Source organism: Telopea speciosissima, chromosome 5, assembly GCF_018873765.1.
Source record: "Telopea speciosissima isolate NSW1024214 ecotype Mountain lineage chromosome 5, Tspe_v1, whole genome shotgun sequence".
Classification (NCBI taxonomy): Eukaryota; Viridiplantae; Streptophyta; class Magnoliopsida; order Proteales; family Proteaceae; genus Telopea; species Telopea speciosissima.
In genome coordinates, this window is record NC_057920.1 from 4,276,517 (window position 1) to 4,296,405 (window position 19,889).

At 38.1% G+C, this 19,889-nt stretch overlaps 2 protein-coding genes across 3 annotated transcripts in view; both read right to left on the reverse strand.

Annotated features, from left to right (window-relative positions):
- On the reverse strand, positions 1-12,850 carry LOC122661543 (GATA transcription factor 24-like). 2 transcript variants are annotated; one of them, XM_043856969.1, is made up of 11 exons: positions 12,128-12,850; positions 7,444-7,527; positions 7,209-7,342; positions 3,522-3,647; positions 3,220-3,334; positions 2,357-2,413; positions 2,026-2,094; positions 1,841-1,909; positions 1,512-1,580; positions 499-570; positions 1-376 (listed from the first exon to the last, which is right to left on the reverse strand). In XM_043856969.1, exons 1-11 carry the CDS (start codon positions 12,404-12,406, stop codon positions 299-301), a joined length of 1,152 nt encoding a protein of 383 aa, XP_043712904.1. In that variant the 5' UTR covers positions 12,407-12,850; the 3' UTR covers positions 1-298. The 2 variants fall into 2 exon arrangements, with proteins under 2 accessions (XP_043712904.1, XP_043712905.1); XM_043856970.1 differs by having other exon boundaries at positions 499-561; positions 1,841-1,915; positions 12,128-12,848.
- The window catches only part of LOC122661545 (GATA transcription factor 24-like), a 27,495-nt gene continuing 18,660 nt past the window's right edge, over positions 11,055-19,889 (reverse strand). Inside the window, exon 9 of the mRNA XM_043856972.1 lies at positions 11,055-11,065. Within this exon, the coding sequence (XP_043712907.1) occupies positions 11,063-11,065 (3 nt within the window). The 3' untranslated portion in view covers positions 11,055-11,062. The remainder of the gene's footprint in view (positions 11,066-19,889) is intronic.

The window sequence follows — 19,889 nt, forward strand, 5'->3', positions numbered from 1 at the left end:
ACGTTAGTTCCTATAATTACAGGTGAATCGTGTTACACAACAACCAGATCAGTGTCACAAACAGCCCACCCTACCACTACAAAGTGGATTTGAAATCTAAAGGAACCACTCCAATAAATTTTAATTGGAGAAAGAAATAAAAGGCTAGCGAATCGAACACATATGAAACAGACATGATTTCTAGCAGTAATACACAAATAGGATCCCTAGCATTTTATAGACCAACCATCTCCAGATATATTAGGTCAGTAGCAAATCCATCGAGCACATTCCTCCCATCAGAAAATAACCTTCTTAACTAAGGTTCAGTGCCATGGCCATTCGAAGTGACATCAAATCCCTGACCATCGTTCAGCACAAGGCATTCAACTTCAGTCTGTAAGAGACCAGACATCAAGTACCATTCAACCATATAAGAGAAATCCAAACAAGGGTGAAATTCCCAACCGAAATCCCATCTGTTCAATGATCGAATACACACTGCCAATAAGAACATACCGGCTCATCCAGATTGGAAGGAATCTCGATTTCTGAAGTGTTTGCAAGATCATCCAAATTTTCCTGCATATTCAAAACAGAAAAAATAAAACCCATAAATCAGACTGACAAATGAGGAAATCCTATACGCTCCTGCAGCCTAATTACACTCCAGCGCCCCAACTAAATTCATGGGCAAATAAAAAAGGAAACCTATCTGCTCATCAGAGATGGCACAAGAAGTTTCATCTGTATTCTGTAATATACAAAGGATCAACATATATCTAAGCAGGTTTCCTGGAACCACACAGAGCCAATGAAGAAAACTCAGCAACAGTTTTCTGATCTACTCTCTAGATGCAGACTTCACTACTTATTATAAACCGTCTTCTCCATTCGTATTCATTACAATACACTTAAATAACTTTCGTGCTTACTCATTTCAATGAAAAGTATTGTTGCTACTTTTTTTTTTCCTGTCTAAAATTTTCTCCTCCAAACCAGAAAGAGATCTTCAGAATTTCCCCCCATATTCAAGCCCCAGTTTCTTAGTCATTGAGAACACACCATAAGAATCCTGAACTCTTCCGCGTACCCCTCCTCTCTCTCTTCCTAAATGAACAATTTTATTGATGGAGAAAATGCATCACACCAACCAAGGAAGGGATGTGATACAACAATACAGGAAGAAATAAAAGGAAGATACTACATTAAGGAGAGAAGGATTTGTATCTTGAATCACAGCACATGAACCTGTATAAATGATGGACGGATATTGAGAAGAGCTTAATCATCAGCCTGACTAATAAAATCACCATAAAGTTTCGTTTCTCCAGTCTGTTACTTGGGGTACACTATGTTGAGGGAGACATGTCTTGATAACCTCTATAGATCTTACTTCATTTGCAATAAAAAAAATTCAAAAAAACGGAGACAGGAGAAGCCTAAACAGCCGGAATATGTTCTGATACCTTTTAGCCAAACTGAAATTCATAACATGCAACAAAAATGTTAATATTTCATATAAACCAAACCTGCTCATCCTTGCTGATAGCAGGATTTTCAGTCTCCGCGTGTAAAGGCTTCATCTCTCCTGGGCTTCCCTGCAAGCCCGTAAATCACAGGAAAAAACCAGTAAGTTACCCACAAACAGGATTATCTTCAACTTCCGTAACTGTCAAGTCAAATAGATTCTACACTACAATTAATTGTCAGGCCAACCTTTGCCACCTTTGACATACTCGATTCTTCAACCCACAGGTAGGAACTACTCAGTGAGAAGACACCAGAGATACACATGACCAAGTTGACCACTAAGATAATTTTCCATTTAAATTATTTAACCATGCTAAGGAAAACCTACCTCACCATGGATGACAGATCGATTCTCATTTCCTGCACTTGCAACCTTTGAAAGATCTTCAGGATTACCCTGCAGCTCAATAAGAGAACTCAATAAACCACAACAGGCTGCACACATTCAAACACTAGCAGACCTTGTAATATGCCTTGAGATCATGTCTCTAAACTGGTCTGATGGAATCATACCAGTTCATCCTCGTTGGTTGAGGGATTTTCAGCTTCCATTGTCAAAGGTTTAATTTCAATTGGTGTTCCCTGCAGAACCATAAACACCATAGTGATCAGATTGGTCACATCAGAAAAGAGTTCTTAATTTGTCAACAATTTTAGTGTCTGTCCGTGCGTATTTTTTTTGGGGAGGATCCAACAACCATGGCAACAAGGCAAATCCCACAGCTACTAGCACGTTAAGAAATAGTTTCAGAAAATATTGGAAAAAATCAACCAGAAATGCATCTGGATTGGTGTAGCTACTTTGTTTGCTATTAAGCACTCAGGGCCGATGTTCAATTCTTACAGGCTCTTGGTCGTAAGAAATATGCCTTCCTCCCTTGCTGAGATCTCTTAAAGTTCCCTGCAAATTAAACATATTTGTTGGCACATTAAGTTGCACAAGAAGAGTGAATAACAAAACCCCTGAATCCAATGTTAATCATAGTTTAGCTACCATGATGGAATTTGAACAGTAAGTCCTGATGAACTTAACTATAAAGCGAAGATCAAATTAGAAAATGTGAAATTCGAAATGACTAGATGGGACACATAATTCCAGAAAAAAAAATTTCACAGCCACCTAGCAAGACAAGCTCCTGAGGTACATGCTTAGGGAAGCAAAATCATACCAATTAATAGTTCAAATAAATTATCCCCATTAAGTGCCTTTCCTGCTTGAAATATTAACAAAATCTAACTTTTAGAACTATTTTTCACAATTCCAAATCAAGTTGTCACATAGAAAAAGGAAAAGTTCGAAGCAAGACCACATTGAGTAGTATCTCCCCCTTTCTGATAAAAAAAAGATTGAAAAAAATAATTTGTTTTCACCCAATATGGTCCAGAACCCAAATGGGAATATGTTCTCAGACTGCAGATGGACAGCACAATGGGGGAAAAGGAAATGGATTTAGATCCGGTGGTGACAGTTTGATTCCTCACAGAACCGGTAATGAAATGTTCAGAAACATTTCAGCTTATAACCATAAGCAAATAGCAAGCAAAAATCCAACCTCCTCCCCCCCCCCCCCTTTTGGTTGGGGGGGGCCGGGCCGGAACAACATTTTATCATGATAACAGTCGTATCCAATTTCACAAAGCAAGGAGTGACCTTTTCAAATTAATTAGAAGTAACATCAGAGAACCATATAAAATTCCAATACCAACCTTGTTTGCCCACATAAGCCCACAAGCATTGCAAAGAGACCTCGGACCAGCTGGTCCACGACGCATTGCTGGAGTGGACTTTTCACTGATGCCACAATGCTGGCATTTACGGAGACTACAAAGATACAGAACAACAACATAAGAACATGTAAATGAAACAAATTAATAGATTTCACTTTTGAATTAGTGTCGAGAGGAGGTAGAATACTGTCGTACAACCTTAGTGAAAGAGTCTATAAGAAATAATATCCATAAAGCACAAAATTAGAAACTGAAAAGTGAAAACTCAGGTTTAAACTCACACAATTTCTGGGTGAGGAGTACCATCATCCTGAAGAGAACTCTGAGCTGGATCCCAACTTGCACCAGATGGCAGTCCTTTGTAGCTCTCCTTCACGGAGGCAAACTGACCATTCTTACGATGCATCCTAGCGATATAAATGTATAGAAATTAGAAACATGTCAAAACAATGTTTAATTACATAAAAGAACCAAACATTTATTCAGATCATAATAAACCAAGAGATCCACATAAAATCATAATATTTAATTGCAACTTGCAAGAAAGTCCTTCCACGTAGCTACAATGGACATCATGTAGACAACCACGGATGTAACTGTTAACAATAGGAAAGAACCCATAAATTTTTTTTCTTTATAATGAAAAAGGAGGCATGATGCAGGCAGGGAGTACCTCACTTACTCCCGCAAGAAGAAAAAGAAGAACCAGGCCAGTCCAGCCAGCTCATGGACTTAGTCTGGCCCAGTTCATGGGCTTAGTATTAGTTATCATTTTATTTTAAGTTGTTTATTCAGTTTTAAACTCTCTCACCTTTGCATGAGCTGAGCTGTTTCCCTTTAATGTTTGGTTACTATTCGAATTATGATTGCTATTAGCAACTAGGATTTACATTCCTAATCAGATTAGGATTGTTTTATTAGTTTTTCTATAAAAGCACAGCTTGTATGAATAAGAGTTTTATTGTCTTCTTTTATGGAGCTGCTGTGAGATTCAGTCAAGGGTGGGAAACCCTTGGGAACAGTGAGATTCTGGTCCATGTGTGTGGTGGGAAGCCATTGGTGATTTTATCTTCTATCTATTCTCTGTTTTTCATGTTCAAGTAAGTGATATTGCGCCTGCTTTCAATTCAATCTTCAGTCAACTGTTCAAATCTAAGTTTTGGGCTGGGTTATCTTCATTCTCATGTGCTTAATATATGCTGTAATTACTGAGATTCAAATCACAGCAAACATAATCAAATTCCCCAACAATATCACTGGTGGATGATCTGTTCTAGAGCCTCTTTTCTGACAGAATTGAGTCCGCACCTAAGGAAGATCTGACCTTCAGATTTAGGTGACTTTTGGGGTATTCAAGGCCTTCCTAAAACAGGCCTTCGACCAGGGTTTAGTGTAGATTAGATCTACTGGTCTGGCTATCTAAGAAATCTCCTGATTATGCTCTGTTTTTTATCCAAATCTGAGAATTAATTTTTTACTCTGTATCGGACAATTGGATCTGGTTCATATCTTGGGGATTGGAAGAACCATTCAAAATTGACCTTTGACCAGACTTTGAACCTGAACAGAGTCACTGCTTTCCTGCAATTAAATTTCTCCTATTCTTGGGCTTGAGTTTCAGATTTGATTATTCATTGATTGTGATGAATCCAACCATTAGATCACCGATATATTCTGGGGATCATATCACCTATTCTAATTGTTTGTGAATGTTGGCTAAAGTTTGATCTTCATCGGGAGGGTTGACTTTTTTGTTGACTTTTCTGATTGGGTTTACATTGGCTCTTGTAAGATGGGTGTGTACCCTGAACCTAGGGTTCATCCGACCTACCCCCACCAAGGCAGTTCACAAAATAGGCCAATACTTATCCTCTATAATGATAGACTGGATTCCAACAACTACAGCCTCCAAAGATTCCTCGCCATCCTTGAGAGGCGGAGCTATTTTGGGGAATTATGCATATAGCAATTTATAATTCAACAAATAGTTGCAGGAACATGTGTATAAAGATACATAAGAAACATACACTCACACCCTTTTCAAGTAGTTTAATAAATTTGTTTAGTAGTATTTATCACTAAAAGAGAGAGAGACAGGGAAGAAAGGAAAGTAGCAACGCATTGCAAAGATTAAATAAACAAAATGAATAAAGCTGAGCTAGTGAAATTTTCTTAGTGCTGATAATATTAAATAATCCAAGCAAACATAAGTCAACCAGTTGTCAGAGCACAAAATTATACCAAGGCTGTATCTGGTTCTTCAACATCAAAAGCATGTTTAGAAGTTGACAAATTTTCACTCAAATCTCTTCCATTTTTGCAAACATTGATTACAAAAGCTTGAAATTGAAGCTAACTCTACAACAATGTTCGTGCAAAAGTTTGTTCCCTGGTGCTTCATAAGTTCGAACTAACTCCTAAAAGCTGAAAGTTTGCAGGAAGAACTTTCTTAGCCCTCCCTGGAAATCTAGTCTGAGAGCATTTTTCTAAGAGATTTCAGAAGAAGATTTGAATTCCACAACAGCCTCGCTCATATGCTGCAACAAATCAGTCCCTAAAGTTAACAAACCTATGGCTCAAATACCCCATTGATGAGACTTCAAAATACAATTTTACCTCAACCCTTGACTCTGCTGATTATTTCTAGATTCCTGAACTTAAAGAGTCCTAAAGTCACTGGCATCCACTAATTAATTATAGACATAAACCTGAACCTATCAAATGCTCAACTCTGTCCCCACATAATTAATGAGACAACAAACATATGCTTATTATTCATTGCCACTCTCTCAAGCTAGACTGGAAACAAGGGTCAAGAATCTCATAATGGGAATAGTGTATTAAAGACCAAATCACTTCATAAATCATAACTACCTATGACCTCCAGGATTGCAGCACAAGCACCATTGACTGCTGTGCATTATCTTCCCAGGAGTTCACCGATTTTTTATTTTGTTTAGTAATTTTGCCATCTCAGCTTCAACATTCCAATGGTAATTTTTCCCCTGGATTGGTTGAAACTATGCACCATATAAGACATTACAGAGTGGAATTACTTCTGTAATTTCAGAACTCCATTAAGGGAAAACAAACATGATGCATAACTCACAAAAACTAAGTTTTGAATTGAACATGGTTCTTTTGTGGGCCAAAGTAGAACCAAAAAGTATCCAATCGGCCATAAGTGGCAATCTTAGCCCAATCACTGACTTTCTTTAAATGTTTCAACATCTCTTGTTTGTGGTTGGTATGAGTAGTTGATACTTTTTGAGTGCAGATTTGGGTCAGCCACAATCGTGGTCTAGGTCTTTTACTCATTTCGGTTGGTTGATCATACACAAGTGTTCAAGTATTAGTACTAATAATCTGGAGGTTTACATGATTTCATGGCCTAGGTCCTGGACACATGCCAACTACAGCCTATTTAATAATGGGGCTAGTAGCCAAACTGGGAAACAGCTATTAGTGCAGGTAGGCAGACAGGCAAAGTTGAGAATTGTCACCCTACCCTTAGAACTGTAAAGCATCTTAGCAACAGGGCAAAGCTGGCTCCAACTGTGCAGCTCTGCAACTGTCTCATTATTTCAGTTCATTAGTATTTTTTTCTTCCCCCACTCTTCCAAAGAAAAACAAAACTGTTTCAGTTATTTTTGAAAAAAAATCAACAACTCTGCAATTTTTTCTGGTCAAAAATCTCTTCTAGGCTTCTGGCACAGTCACTATTTACAAGCATGATGCCAATCATACATCAATATATTTACAAGCATCAATATAATTAGTCTAAGAATACAATATGCATATCAAACTTACAAAACCATGTTCTTTGTAGGAATTATTAAGATATGAAACATTGTCGGAAGTCCAATAGGCAAAAACACTCGCTGTAATCCAGTACCATACCACAAGGGAAAGAATCATGACAATTGTGAAAACAGAAATAACATAAATAAATAAATAATCCATCTTACCTCTGAGCCACCTCTTTACGGACAGTGTATCGGATTTTCTTGTCAAAGCATCGCTCTTTCCGCTTCTCACGGAACCTAACTAGAGAAGCAATTCTTCGTGAAAGATTTGTACGCCGTGGGATATCAGTAACAACCTAAAGATAAATGCCAAAAAAACCAATGAACACAAGTATATGAGGGAAAAATAATTTTCTAATGATTACTATAGGAGTTAAAGCGTGCGCTCTCAAAGTACCTGATTGTCCTGATAAGGTACTTCAACGCTAGGCATACTAGAAGGTACATCACGCCCACCTAAAAGCAATAGTACAGCCTGAACCTATATATGCAGAAACCAGAATATAAACCATGGGTTTGAGATTTAAATCAAAAGCAGCAGATATCTGACAATGTGACATAAAAACTACCAAATCAGCATTGCAACACGTCCAACCTCCTAACGATGATTGGAGTGCATCAAAGGACTGTTACAGAATACATACAGTACGTGAGGGTCTTTTTTCCCCTTTTAAATAAACAATGAGGATTCAATGCGACAATGACAGCACTAAAGATACAAGGATGAAGGTAAAAAGGTTATAGACTAAGAGATACCATCAAATACAAGGCAATAACTCACAACTTAACATTTCTGATCACCTAAATAAGAAAAGAAAGAAAAACCACCTCCTCATTGACCATCTGAGGCATCGATCAAAAGAAGTTAAAAGAACAGATTCAATAAAGTAGTCATTCATGAAAGCAAAAATACCTAGAGCTTTATCTTTTTAAAAGAGTCCTACAGTCCCACTTGATAACCATGCCCCAACCATGGAGTGCACGACCAATACTTAATCACAACATTTACAAGTTTAAGCCATAAAAGAGAAAAAAGACCCTCATTTACAAGTTTAAGCCATAAAAGAGAACAAGACCCTTGACTTTTCGATACTTTATTAGCACAGCAGCGCCACCACATCATATTGTTGTTTTGTAATAATTACACTATAATATTTATACTATTTTATAGACCTGTTCGGACAGCAGCGCAGGCAGAACTGACCACCAACCGCCAGGACAGAAACAGTTTGATGTCCAGTCTAAAAATGCTGAACATACATAGGACAATAAGGTTCACCCCGAACATAAATAATATGTCTACTGCATATATGCCAAGCAGCATATTTTTTCAAGCAAAAGACTGCATGATAAAGTAATAGATAAAACAGAGGATTATTCCTCTTTTTTTCATATTAACCATAATAAATATAAAAAAATACTAAAAAACAACAAACTCCATATATTATAAAGCCCGTCGTTCTATCTACACTTGTCAACTTATGGCTCATACAATAAACGGTTAGATGAAGAAGAAAAAATTACTCAAGGGGAAAAATTCACTCTCACGGCCCACTGATAAGCTTAACAAAGTGAACCATCCTTGATGCGATCCAGGGTTTGAAAAACCTTGTTTGGGTTCACTATGGGGCCACCCAAATGCACAATAGCCAATAGTAGGAAGGTAATTGCAGAATCATATATACATCAAAGATAGCAAGAGGGGAGGTGGCAGGATTGTAATTAACCAGAATATTAGAAGGGGAACTAGGTGTGTTACAGGGGGAAAAGACATAATAGGTACTAAGATTTATTGTTTAGGGACAGACTTGGAACAAACACAAAATAAAGGGAAAAGGAGAATAAGGGATTAAGGGGAGAAGTAATAATGGAAAAGCAGAAATAAAACCTTATGAAGTAAGTAATAACACAGGATTGAGGTTGTCTTCAACATAGTTCGAGAACTCGTGAGATCTCGCTGAGTTTCTCGGTTTTTGAAAAAACCGAGACGATACTGCCTGCGAGTCTCAAAAGTGCAATATCTCGCCGAGGCGAGATCTCGGATCTCGGTTCGGTTCTCGGTTTCGACCCAATTTTTTAAACCCACCTAACACTTAAATTCCTCACCTAACTCGACAGAACTCGACATATCTCGGCAAGATCTCAGATCTGGAGTCTAGATCTCGGGTTGACCCATCTACTATGTATTTACCTAACTCGACGAAAAAAGAAATGCCCCAACTCGGTGAGATCTTGACTCGACTCGGTTTTTCCAAGAGCCGAGTTGGTACCGAGACCCGAGTTTTAGTACCTTGGTCTTCAACCTCTCATCCGTGAACCAGAGCAGAAAACCAGCAGATTTTAAATTGATTGAACTCCTTCATATGAAAAGGGTTTAGTCTGAAATTTCAGGAGATAGTTCCTCACACCCAAGCCTCTACAACAAAGTTAACAAGTACTAGAATAAGTAGTGGTTTAAGGAAGGTATTATTTTTCATTTTTCATTTTTTTCATGTGTTTGTTATCATTTTTCAAACTTGTTTTTATTTAAAATAAATGAAAAAAAATCCCAAAAATCATAATAGACTCAAGAGTCTATTATGGATTATGGGCAAAAACACTTTTTTGCCCTTTTGTCGCTTAACTTTAAGTAGCACGTGTTCTAACACTCTCTCCAAAACACACAGTCTGTAAATATATTCTGAATCGGTGCAGGTCAGACCCGGGAATGCCATCTAGAAAGGTTGGTCGCACTTCATCCTTACCACCTTACCTACTCTGAATTTTCACCTGCACATTCACTAACAACAATTTGCGTTCGTTAAAAAAATTACTTTGTGCATAAGCATACCAAATTTATTTTTCATTCTACAATCTATTACAATTTGCATTAGTTAAAAAAATTACTTTGTGCAAATCTCTTTTCTCAATTCGCACCATATCAGTATCCATCAAGGTGTGACTAAAATTACACATCATATACTCCGTCTTCGTTCTACTAATCTTAAATCCTCTTGTTTCCAAGGTTGACCTCCAAAGCTCTAACTTAAAGTCAATCCCTTCTTTTGTCTCATCCACCAAAACGATATCATCAACAAAGAGCATACACCATGGGACCTCTTATTGAATGTTCTTGGTTATATTATCCATGATAAGCGCAAAAAGGTAAGGACTTAAGGCTGAGCCCTGATGTAATCCAATCGTAATTGGGAATTCCTTGCCCTGACCTCCCATAGATCTCACCCTAGTCACCACGCCCTCATACATATCTTTAATGACATCCACATATTTACTTGACAACCCCCTCTTCACTAGAACATGTTGGATTAGATCTCAAGGGACTCGGTCATAGGATTTTTCCAGGTCGATGAAGACCATATGGAGATCCTTCTTGCTATCTCTATATCTTTCCGTAAGCCTCCTCAATAAGTAGATAGCTTTTGTCGTAGATCTACCAGGCATAAAGCCAAATTGGTTCCTCGAGATAAGAGTCTCTCAAAGATTCTAAGCAAAAAATAAATCTCTCTTTTAATAAATCTATCAAACTGTTCGTCAACCCATATATATGTTAAATGAGTATTCATACAAAATAAAACGGAAGAGAAAAGCTTCCCAAAAAAATAAATTGTGGGTTCATCACAATCCAGCTTAAGTTGGTATTTTTGTCAATCAAGATACTTAAAAGACCAGCAGCAACGTTTTGATCAATACCATATGCTAAAAATTCCAACAAAATATGTCAATCATTATTTCCAGAATGGCTTTCACAACGGTCTCTGTGAAGATGAAAATATGTTCAACTTTAGAACCATGATCACAACTGGAAAAGAGGACAATAACAGGTACGTGCAGATCTTTAAATAATACTTCAATTTTAAAGCCTCAACAAAGATTGAACAAATTGTGAAGGACTGGTGCCTCCATGCCATTTTTGACCCAATCAAGAGAATACCTGGCTCATCCCCATACCTCATAAAAAAAAAAACAACCTAATTCGCCTCCTATTATTATTATCATCATCGTGATTATCATTATTATTACTATTATCACTATCATTATCATTATTATTAGTATTATTATTAGTGTTATTATTGTGCTTTTGCATTAGGTGTGCTAACTATGGAACTGGTTAGAGAAAGAAGCTTCTTTATAGAAAAATTGTCAAAGCCATGATCTAGTTGTGTGGTAAAAGCCCAAACAAATCTCAATAGAGCAACACATATTCAAAGTTAAGCATGTCACCTCCAGCAATAGACTTTAACCCCAATGGGATAGCTCAGTTGGCAAAGATCAACACCTCACATTTAAGAGGTCATAAGTTCAACTCTCCTTGGGGCCTACATATGAAAAAAAAAATCCCAATAGAGGTGCCTCAAAGAAGAACTTTTACACAACCCAATTGCAGAAATGAACAAAAGCATTCCAGTTACCCCAAAAAAAGGCAGAAAAGAAAATGGGAGGGGGAGCCTAAACCTCTTCCAGGGGGAATCTCAAGAAAATAAGATTTTCGTTGAAGGTCCAATTTTTACGGCGCATACTACAATCTGTGTACCTCACTGGTTTTTTTTCAATACAGCTTCTTATTGGTATCAAATTCTTCCCTCATTACGAAACAACAAGAAAGAATAAATAAATAAATAACTCCATATTATACCACCAATAATTTGGTCGTTCACAAAGGAACGCTGACCTATATTGTCCCACCACATAAGTACAGGTCTTACGTTTATGAACCATAGTGCATGGCAGACCAGAATACAACTAAAAACGATGTGATTTAATTCGAACCACAGAAAGTTGGTCCTCCGCTTCAAATAAATGCTAAATGGGTTCCTCAAATGTTCTTCAAATACTGAATTTTGTTATGGCATCAAAACCGAAGGCAGAGTCTACCGCATCACCAGAATTCAGTACAACAAATCGTGCGAGTAAATTAAAAGACCGAATTCCACTAGTCATACGAACATTTAGTCGAGACATTAAAAAAAAAGGAACAAATTTACCAGGGGGGAGAAAAAAAAAGAAGAGAGGCCCGGAACAACCAGGGGTAAAAGGAAGAGCGGTATTGAGTATATGAATCAATGGAGAAACTTTACGCGTACCTTTTCAGGAGTGACGGCATGGAAGACGTAAACTTCACCTTCAAACGATAAGGTGAGCTCACTCGTCCGAGAAGACACAGCAACAACATTCTGATCAACAGGGTTTCCCGAATTCATCCGGATTTCATCAACGCCATCCATGGCGTCGTCACCGCCACAACCAATAGCATCAGCTTCGTATCCACCTTCCTCGTCATCAATCTGGATAGGAATCTGCAAATGGTCGTCATGGCCCTCGTAGGGTCGAATTTGCAGTGGCTGTGGATTCCCCGTTGCCATCAGTCGAACATTACAGTGTCCGTGAAGAGAAATGAAACCCTAACCCTATCCACAAGCTCATAACCTACTCCGTTCCAGAAACTTGACACCACCACCTGTTAAAATCCCATGAATGAAACCCTAACCCTAAGATGAATAAAAAGTTGCAGGTTGGAAGCATGCGTCAGCTCGGAAAACAAAAGTTCCAACCAAATGAGGAAATTATGCTTTCTGGTATCTTTGATTAGAGAGAGAAAGAGAGAACACTCAGAGAACCCATCGTTAAGCTTTTTGAGCTTTCAAAAAAGTCGCAACAGGCAAGATTATGTTCCCTTGTTTCCTCTGTGTAGCTCCCACTGGAGAATAAACAAGGCATGTACCTCTCTCTCTCCAGTCTCCGTTCCTGCCCCATCATTGCAGGTGTACTTCTGCTTATATCGCAAGGGATAGCTCTGAGTTGCGTGTTACACCGTATTAAGATGTACGCGTGCGATTACCAACCGTCCATTTCTGATCTGTTGCGTCATGTGGGAGTTGGATGCATTTCAGATGATAGTAAAAGTGTCAATCAGGCTTTGGCATTGCAGTTTCATCATATTCAGACGGTGGCGTAGTGATCGAAGTGGCATGGGCGTGGCACTCGATCATTCATCCTAGTTGGAGACTCGGGAGGATTTATTCCCTTTTTACTTTAAAAGGTTTTCTGTTTCCTTGCTTTCCAAATGGAGACGGTTACTGGTATTATATATGGACAAGAGATTGGAAATTTGGAAACGTAACGGTATACTTTCACGGGATTGGAAAACGTTCTAAAAGTTAGTTATTTTTTTAGCACCATCTCTTATAGACCAACCTACCTTTGCAGGGGAGTCAATCGGTCGGTTCGATCCAATTTTTGGTCAGATTGAATTGATATCGGTGTGCCAATGGTGAATCTAAAACCAAACCAATGAGGGAAAGTTTGGTTTATTTTTATTGATTTGTTATTGGATTCAGTCCAATTTAGGTTTGGTTTACTGTGTATATAACCATAATGTATGAAGCCTAACTATATACATTATTATGGAGTGAGGATGGGCCTTAGTGCAACCGTAAATGTTGCTCCTACAGGTGCAAATTTGGCTATGTTGGTCCGAACCCTGCCTGGCCCACCCTAAGCCTGAACAAGGCCCTGGGCTAAGATATTTGGCCTTGAGGGCGGATCAAGACTGGAAATTTCTGACCCTCAGGTCATGTCAAGGTTGACACCTTAAGTTGAGTCAGATCGTGTTTTAAGTTATATTGGAAAATATTATTGATATATTATTTATATTATAAACTTTAAATGTGTCATATTTTGTTATATAATATATTTTATTATAGTATTGTTTTATGTAAAATTGATAATTTTCTCCACGACCCAGCCCAGCTCAATTTAGTCCATGCATCTCTCCCTTTCCTCCACTCCATGATTAGAGCAATCATGGTCAGCTCGGTCCAACCTTGACGTAGGTCAAGGTTGGATTTTCCAACCCCTAAGTCAGGGTCGGGTCGAGCCTAGGCCATCTAAGGGGACTCAAGGTTAGGTTGGGATTTTAAAAAGCCTAGTCCAACCTAACCTTATTGCAGCCCTAGTTGCTCCATTTTGACCAAGTGGTCACGGGTTCGAGTTTGGTAACAATCTCTTTGTCAAAAGTAAAGTTAAGGCTGTGTACATTATGACCCTTCCCAGACCGTGTAGTAACGAGAATCTCATGCACTGGGTACGTCCTTTTTTTTTATACATTATTATGGGCAAGGCCATGTTTTATGATTTTCAGTTTCTTATTGGTTGATTTGGGTTCAGTTTTGGTCTGGTTTTCTATGTTTGGTGCAATTTCGATCATTTCGATGTAGTACGCTTTTAAGCCAGTTCCGCATACCCCAATCCGAAACCAACCCTATAAGGCTTCAGTTCAATTGGGTTTGAACATTTTCAATCGATTTGGTTTGGTTTCACCAATTTGGACTAGAGTTTTAACACCCCTACTTTGTATCACATAAGATTTAAAAACCCCAAATTTGATTCGGTTGGAATTGGTCAAGAATCAAGAAGAATCGACATCAACCGGTTTTAATTAGGTTTTGACACTCCTTTGTACCACCTACGGTTTAAAAACCTAGAATTGGGACCGGATCGGTCCTAGTCAATTTTGATTCGGGTGGAATTGGTCAAAAATCAAAAGGAATCAACTTCAAATTACCCTAACCCTAGATTTTGGACAGATATCAATAGAGTTAGATTGGCCAAATTCAAGATCAACCTTGGGTGGATCGGCTGAGCCTATCATCATGATGAATGTTGCCCACATAAATAAATTGATAGCTACTCATTCGTAGGAGTTTAGTGGTATTTTTTATAACAAAAAGTTCAACTTCATAATGATCTTTTATCTTATATGCAAATCTGTTATTTTTTTCAACACTATGGAGAATGGTAACAGTTTAGTACAAGTGTATAACCATGCATAGTTACATGAAGATTAACCCTAATAAATAGAGTAAATTACTCCCCCCTCCCTTCGATTATGTTCGAATGACAAACCCTCCCCTGGGTTTTGAGTAATGACTCTCCCCTCCCTTGCATTCCCAAGATTCTAATAATTGTACCCATTCCGTTAAAAAGGGTTGTTAAGTGATGACATCACCCAAAATATTTTCATTTAAACTCCAAAATGCCCTTATTATTCTGATATACCAATAATACCCCTGAATAAAAATAGACAAAATCTCTTCTTCTTCTTCATTTCGTTCGAACATTCCAGAGGAAGTCCCCCTTTCGTTCGAACACTCCGGCAGAACCAGGAAGATATTCTTCATTTCGTTCGACCACTCCAGCGATATCGAGATTACGAATCTTATTTCTTTCGTTCAAACACTCCAGGAGAACCAGAGAACTTCAAGAAGTTCAGTTCTCCTCTTCTTCCTCTCGTTGAACACTCCGAAGAATCGAGAGCTTCTTCTTCGTTTCAGTCGAACACTCCGGCGCTATTCTTCTACCACCAAGTTGTTGAAGGTAAGGTGTTTCATCATCATATCCAGTCCATAAGAAAAAGCAGTTCAAACAAAGTTGGCAGCTCTGGTGCAATCACCCACTATAGGTGGGTGAAGTTTGAACCCGATTGGAATTGACCATGTGTAAAAGGATAAAGGTTTGAAAATTTCTCTGAAGAAAAAAAATACAGACAAATGGAAATTCAAGGGGAGGTTAACTATGGTAAGAACAACAATAGTTGCCAGTGAAATAAACAATTGAGGATGCTTTGCCACCATTAAAATTGAATTGTTCTCAGACAATAAACACAAAATTCATTTTTTAAAGAAGGTGAATTATTTTCTGCAATTATATCCATAAGTTCTAATCCCCAATTGAACTGTAAACTATTAATGGTAAACCATACGACCTTAAGAAAATTTAATTCATCAAAACTTCTTGTAACCTATCAGGGATACAGTTTGCACTTTCTTCAAATTGAAGAGATTTAACACACTGAGCTTCCCTTGTCTTTCATTTCAGCAACAGTAGAGGTGCAATTAAAGTGTGTCCCACAGAAGATTGTGGAGACATTGTGCCATGTGCCATGTGCACACAGAAACGAGTGGCTGGCTAATGGCTAATGGGTATGAGCCAGAATGACGAATCGCTTTCTTAATACAGTTTTGTTTTATTTGAAAGAGAGAGAACGATGAGTTATTATTCATTAATCAGAGAAGCTGGATCATATCAATCTTCATTCTGAGTTTGTGAAAAGATTATGGATTTCCAATTAGGATAACTCCAAAGAACAGAGGAATTGAACTACTGGAGTCATGAGCATCATAGTTATCGTTTGCTACTCTGTTTGGACAGAAATGATAAAATCTTCTTCCCCAAAAAACCCACATTAAACCCACTTGTGATCATTCATAGAATCAAAACTGTGTGTGGAGAAGTAAGAGGTTTTTGAAAAATTCATCACAAATGGGGCAAATAGATATGAGAGCAGTTCAGAACTTCAAACCAGATCTCCTGAAGTTGGATAGAGACCAATCAAAGATGCAAATAAAAAGTCAGAAATCTGATTTCAAGGAAATCCGCCAATTTGGGTCCCAACTAACTTCTCAAGTGTTTTTTTCTGAATCTTCAATAAACGACGAATCTAAGAGGTTATCTGAATCGGGTTTTGATCCATTTACTATACTCAAACAATAGAAATGGTGGCCTTGGCTTTAAATTCATTCTCCTATAAAAATGAAGAGTTTACTGTAAATTTCTTACCTCCAGTACATGCATGGAATGGAAACTCTAATCGTCTGGCATTAATTTGTTGATTTTCTGGGTCTGGGCTTCTAAAAGAAACGTTTTTGATAGTGATGGTGAGAAAGAGACGCACTCAAAATAGTCATAACCGTATCTTTTATCTGTCTTTGAGCAGGTGGATGTTGTGGAGTGCCATTTTCACCAATAAATTTCCACTTTCCACTCATTTTTTTTGGTCCAAGCCGTGAGAGAATAACCGAGATGGGAGTTGGTTGCAGGTCCAAGCGGAGATGGAAGATGCACGTCCAAGCAGTTGCAGAGAGAGATGAGTTGCAGGTTGTTGCGGCAATGACTGTTTCAACAGGCGGAAGATGCACTCTCCATCTTCACTTTCTCGTTTACATAGGTGGGAGACGATAGAGCAATGAGAGAGAAATTAGAATAAGGTTTTTAGATAAACTGTAAAAGGGTAATATAGTCTTTTTCTATCACTTAACAGTCCTTTTTAACAGAATAGGTACGATTGATAGAATCTTGGGAATGCATGGGAAGGGAGAATCATTACTCAAACCCTAGGGGAGGGGTTTGTCATTAGAGCATAATCGAGGGGAGGGGGGAGTAATTTACTCTAATAAATATTACTATATATGAGATAGGTCCTTTACATGTCATAACTCTAGACTCCTTATGAAATTTCCATACTTTTTGTTAGTGACTTGTCTCAATCATATACCCACTTTGTATGGGTCTATCTACCCTATTTTCTCCGGTATCTCTTGTTTCTTCAACGAGGAAGAGGAAAAGAAGGGGGAAAACTCTAGTTTCATAGCACGATTGAGTTGGATTCCATTTTATTTTGGGAAAATTTATGGACACCCCTTGTAATATTCAAAATGACACGGATTTACCAAACTTTAGAAAAATATCACAGAGTACCTTTATTTTATATTTTTATTTCAACTTAGTCCACTCCGTTAGTCTGTGCAGCAAAGTTGCTGTTAATTTTTTTTAAATGACGATACTGCCCTTACCACAGTGTGAACTCCGCATAATACCCTTGAGGTAAAATCCCTTATTCTATCTTCATCGTCTTCGTTGGGCGGAAGGAAGAAGCGTTTCAGGATTGTGGCATTCACCGGTGTTTGCAGGTCAGTCACCTCCTGCAACTCCTCTTTGAATCGTCGAACTCAAATACTACATGAAACATACAATCCAATCCCCCAAAGCTATTAGAGACGAAGATGAAAAAGAGTATAGAGGGAAAACAAAAACCCAGAAACAATTGTGATTTCTTCTGATTTGTTAGTAGAAGAAAGAAATTGAACCTGCTGCACTGCTGGCAGAGCCGTTGCTCCATACCAAGAACCACCACCTTGGGCGCCTTGGAGTGCATCTCACACACCTTATGCCGGCGGTGATAATCCTTGGAGTTCACCGGCGCCGCGTGGCAGCTCTCCACCTGGCACCTCGACACCACCACCGACGACGACGACGACGACGGGGAGGATGAGGAGGAGGGCCGAGCACCAATGAGTCCATAAGGCTTCCCAAGTCTTCCTTGAATTGTTCCTACACCCAACGTGATCTCCTCTTTCCTTTTCCCTTTATCTCTCTCTCTCCTAAGATGGGCCACAATGTCTGATTCCACTTTCCAATCCACAAATTCCACAGAAAACGATTTTGCTGAAGCTTATGATTTTAAATTCTCAGATTACCTTGTCTTAGATGAAGAAGTACCCCTGCATCTATGGCAGAAACACCAATTGGTTCATTTCATGATTCCATTCCTCCCATGCCAAGACTACTGAACTCTAAACTCAAAAACCCAGATAATTCACATTAACCACAAGTTCTGAATCCCCTTCTTTGTGTTTGAAAGAATACCCAAATGTCTGATTTCACTTTACAATCCACAAATTCCACAGAAAACGATTTTGCTGAAGCTTATGATTTTGAATTCTCAGATTACCTTGTCTTAGATGAATGGCTAGAAGGAAGTACCCCTGCGAGGAACACAGGAACCGAAATAAATGGAATCGAAGCCGCAGAGGAAGTAATTGGGGTTCTGTGAGATCACATCCCCAACTTTCCCCCTTCCTCACTGAGTGAGAGATGAGAGGAGCGGTGAGGGACTGCCGGCAAGGGAGGCGTGAGATTGAAAATGCCGATCGAGTTAGGGTTTGGGGAGGGGGTAGATTGTTGGAATAGGGAAGAAGAGGGAGGAAAAGGGAAGGTTGATATTTTAGGTTTAAAATGGATATTTCAACTTTGGGATTAAATTGTATATTTCATTTTGTTTTTTTAAATAACTAATGAGGTTAAAATCGACATTTTAACTTTGAATGGTAACTTTGCTTAACGTCAAGGGAAATGTTGATATTTTGACCAAATTTGATAAGTTTATGAGATATTAAATACTTTTAAGGGGTGTTTGTGAAATTTTCCCTTTAATTTTTGTATGCAGATGACATATTGAATAATATGAACTAAAGGTGTTTATTTGTACTCAAAAAACATGTGAGATAATAAATTAATAACCACTCTTGGCAATTGTCTTATTGTAAGTATGCTTTCAAATAATTTTGAAAACCTTTTTTAACCTATAACGTATAAAAAAAAAAAAGGGGAATAAAACAATGATCAGTCAAAAAATATTTTCAAGTTCTAAATTCATTACAGAGGTGTCATTTAGACATTCCCTTCTAAAATACTAACATGGCATCAGTCTTTCATGATATTTCTATTTTCAGAAATTATTTAATTGGGATTTCAAGAGCCTACATTTACAGCCCTTTTACCATATTAATAATAGGAACTTTATACATTCCAATCATAATGGGAGCTGTTCTCTGCTTGAAAGTATGAGGTTTCAAAATTTCTAAGTTGGTGTGCTTTGGTGCGAGTGGCTAGATTGTATTCTCTTCCTATCTTCTTCATCTTCATAACTTCATTGTCATAATCATTATCATCATTTTCTTCTCCTTTCTCTTCTAGTTTTATTAATTTGCAATTTCTCTGTGCAACTTTCTTTCTGTTCAATCCAAGATATCCTAAATCATCATCTGAGTTGAACTTATCTTTCAATTTTTCAATTCCCACAACCCTCAATTTCCTTTAGAGCCTGAGTTTTTGTAAGACCTCTATCATTCTATCTATGCTAGACACAGGATTGGCAAAATAACCACCCACCCCCATGTTGGATGTCAGGGAGTGCACCCTCATTGGCCCCCACACTAATGCAGGCCC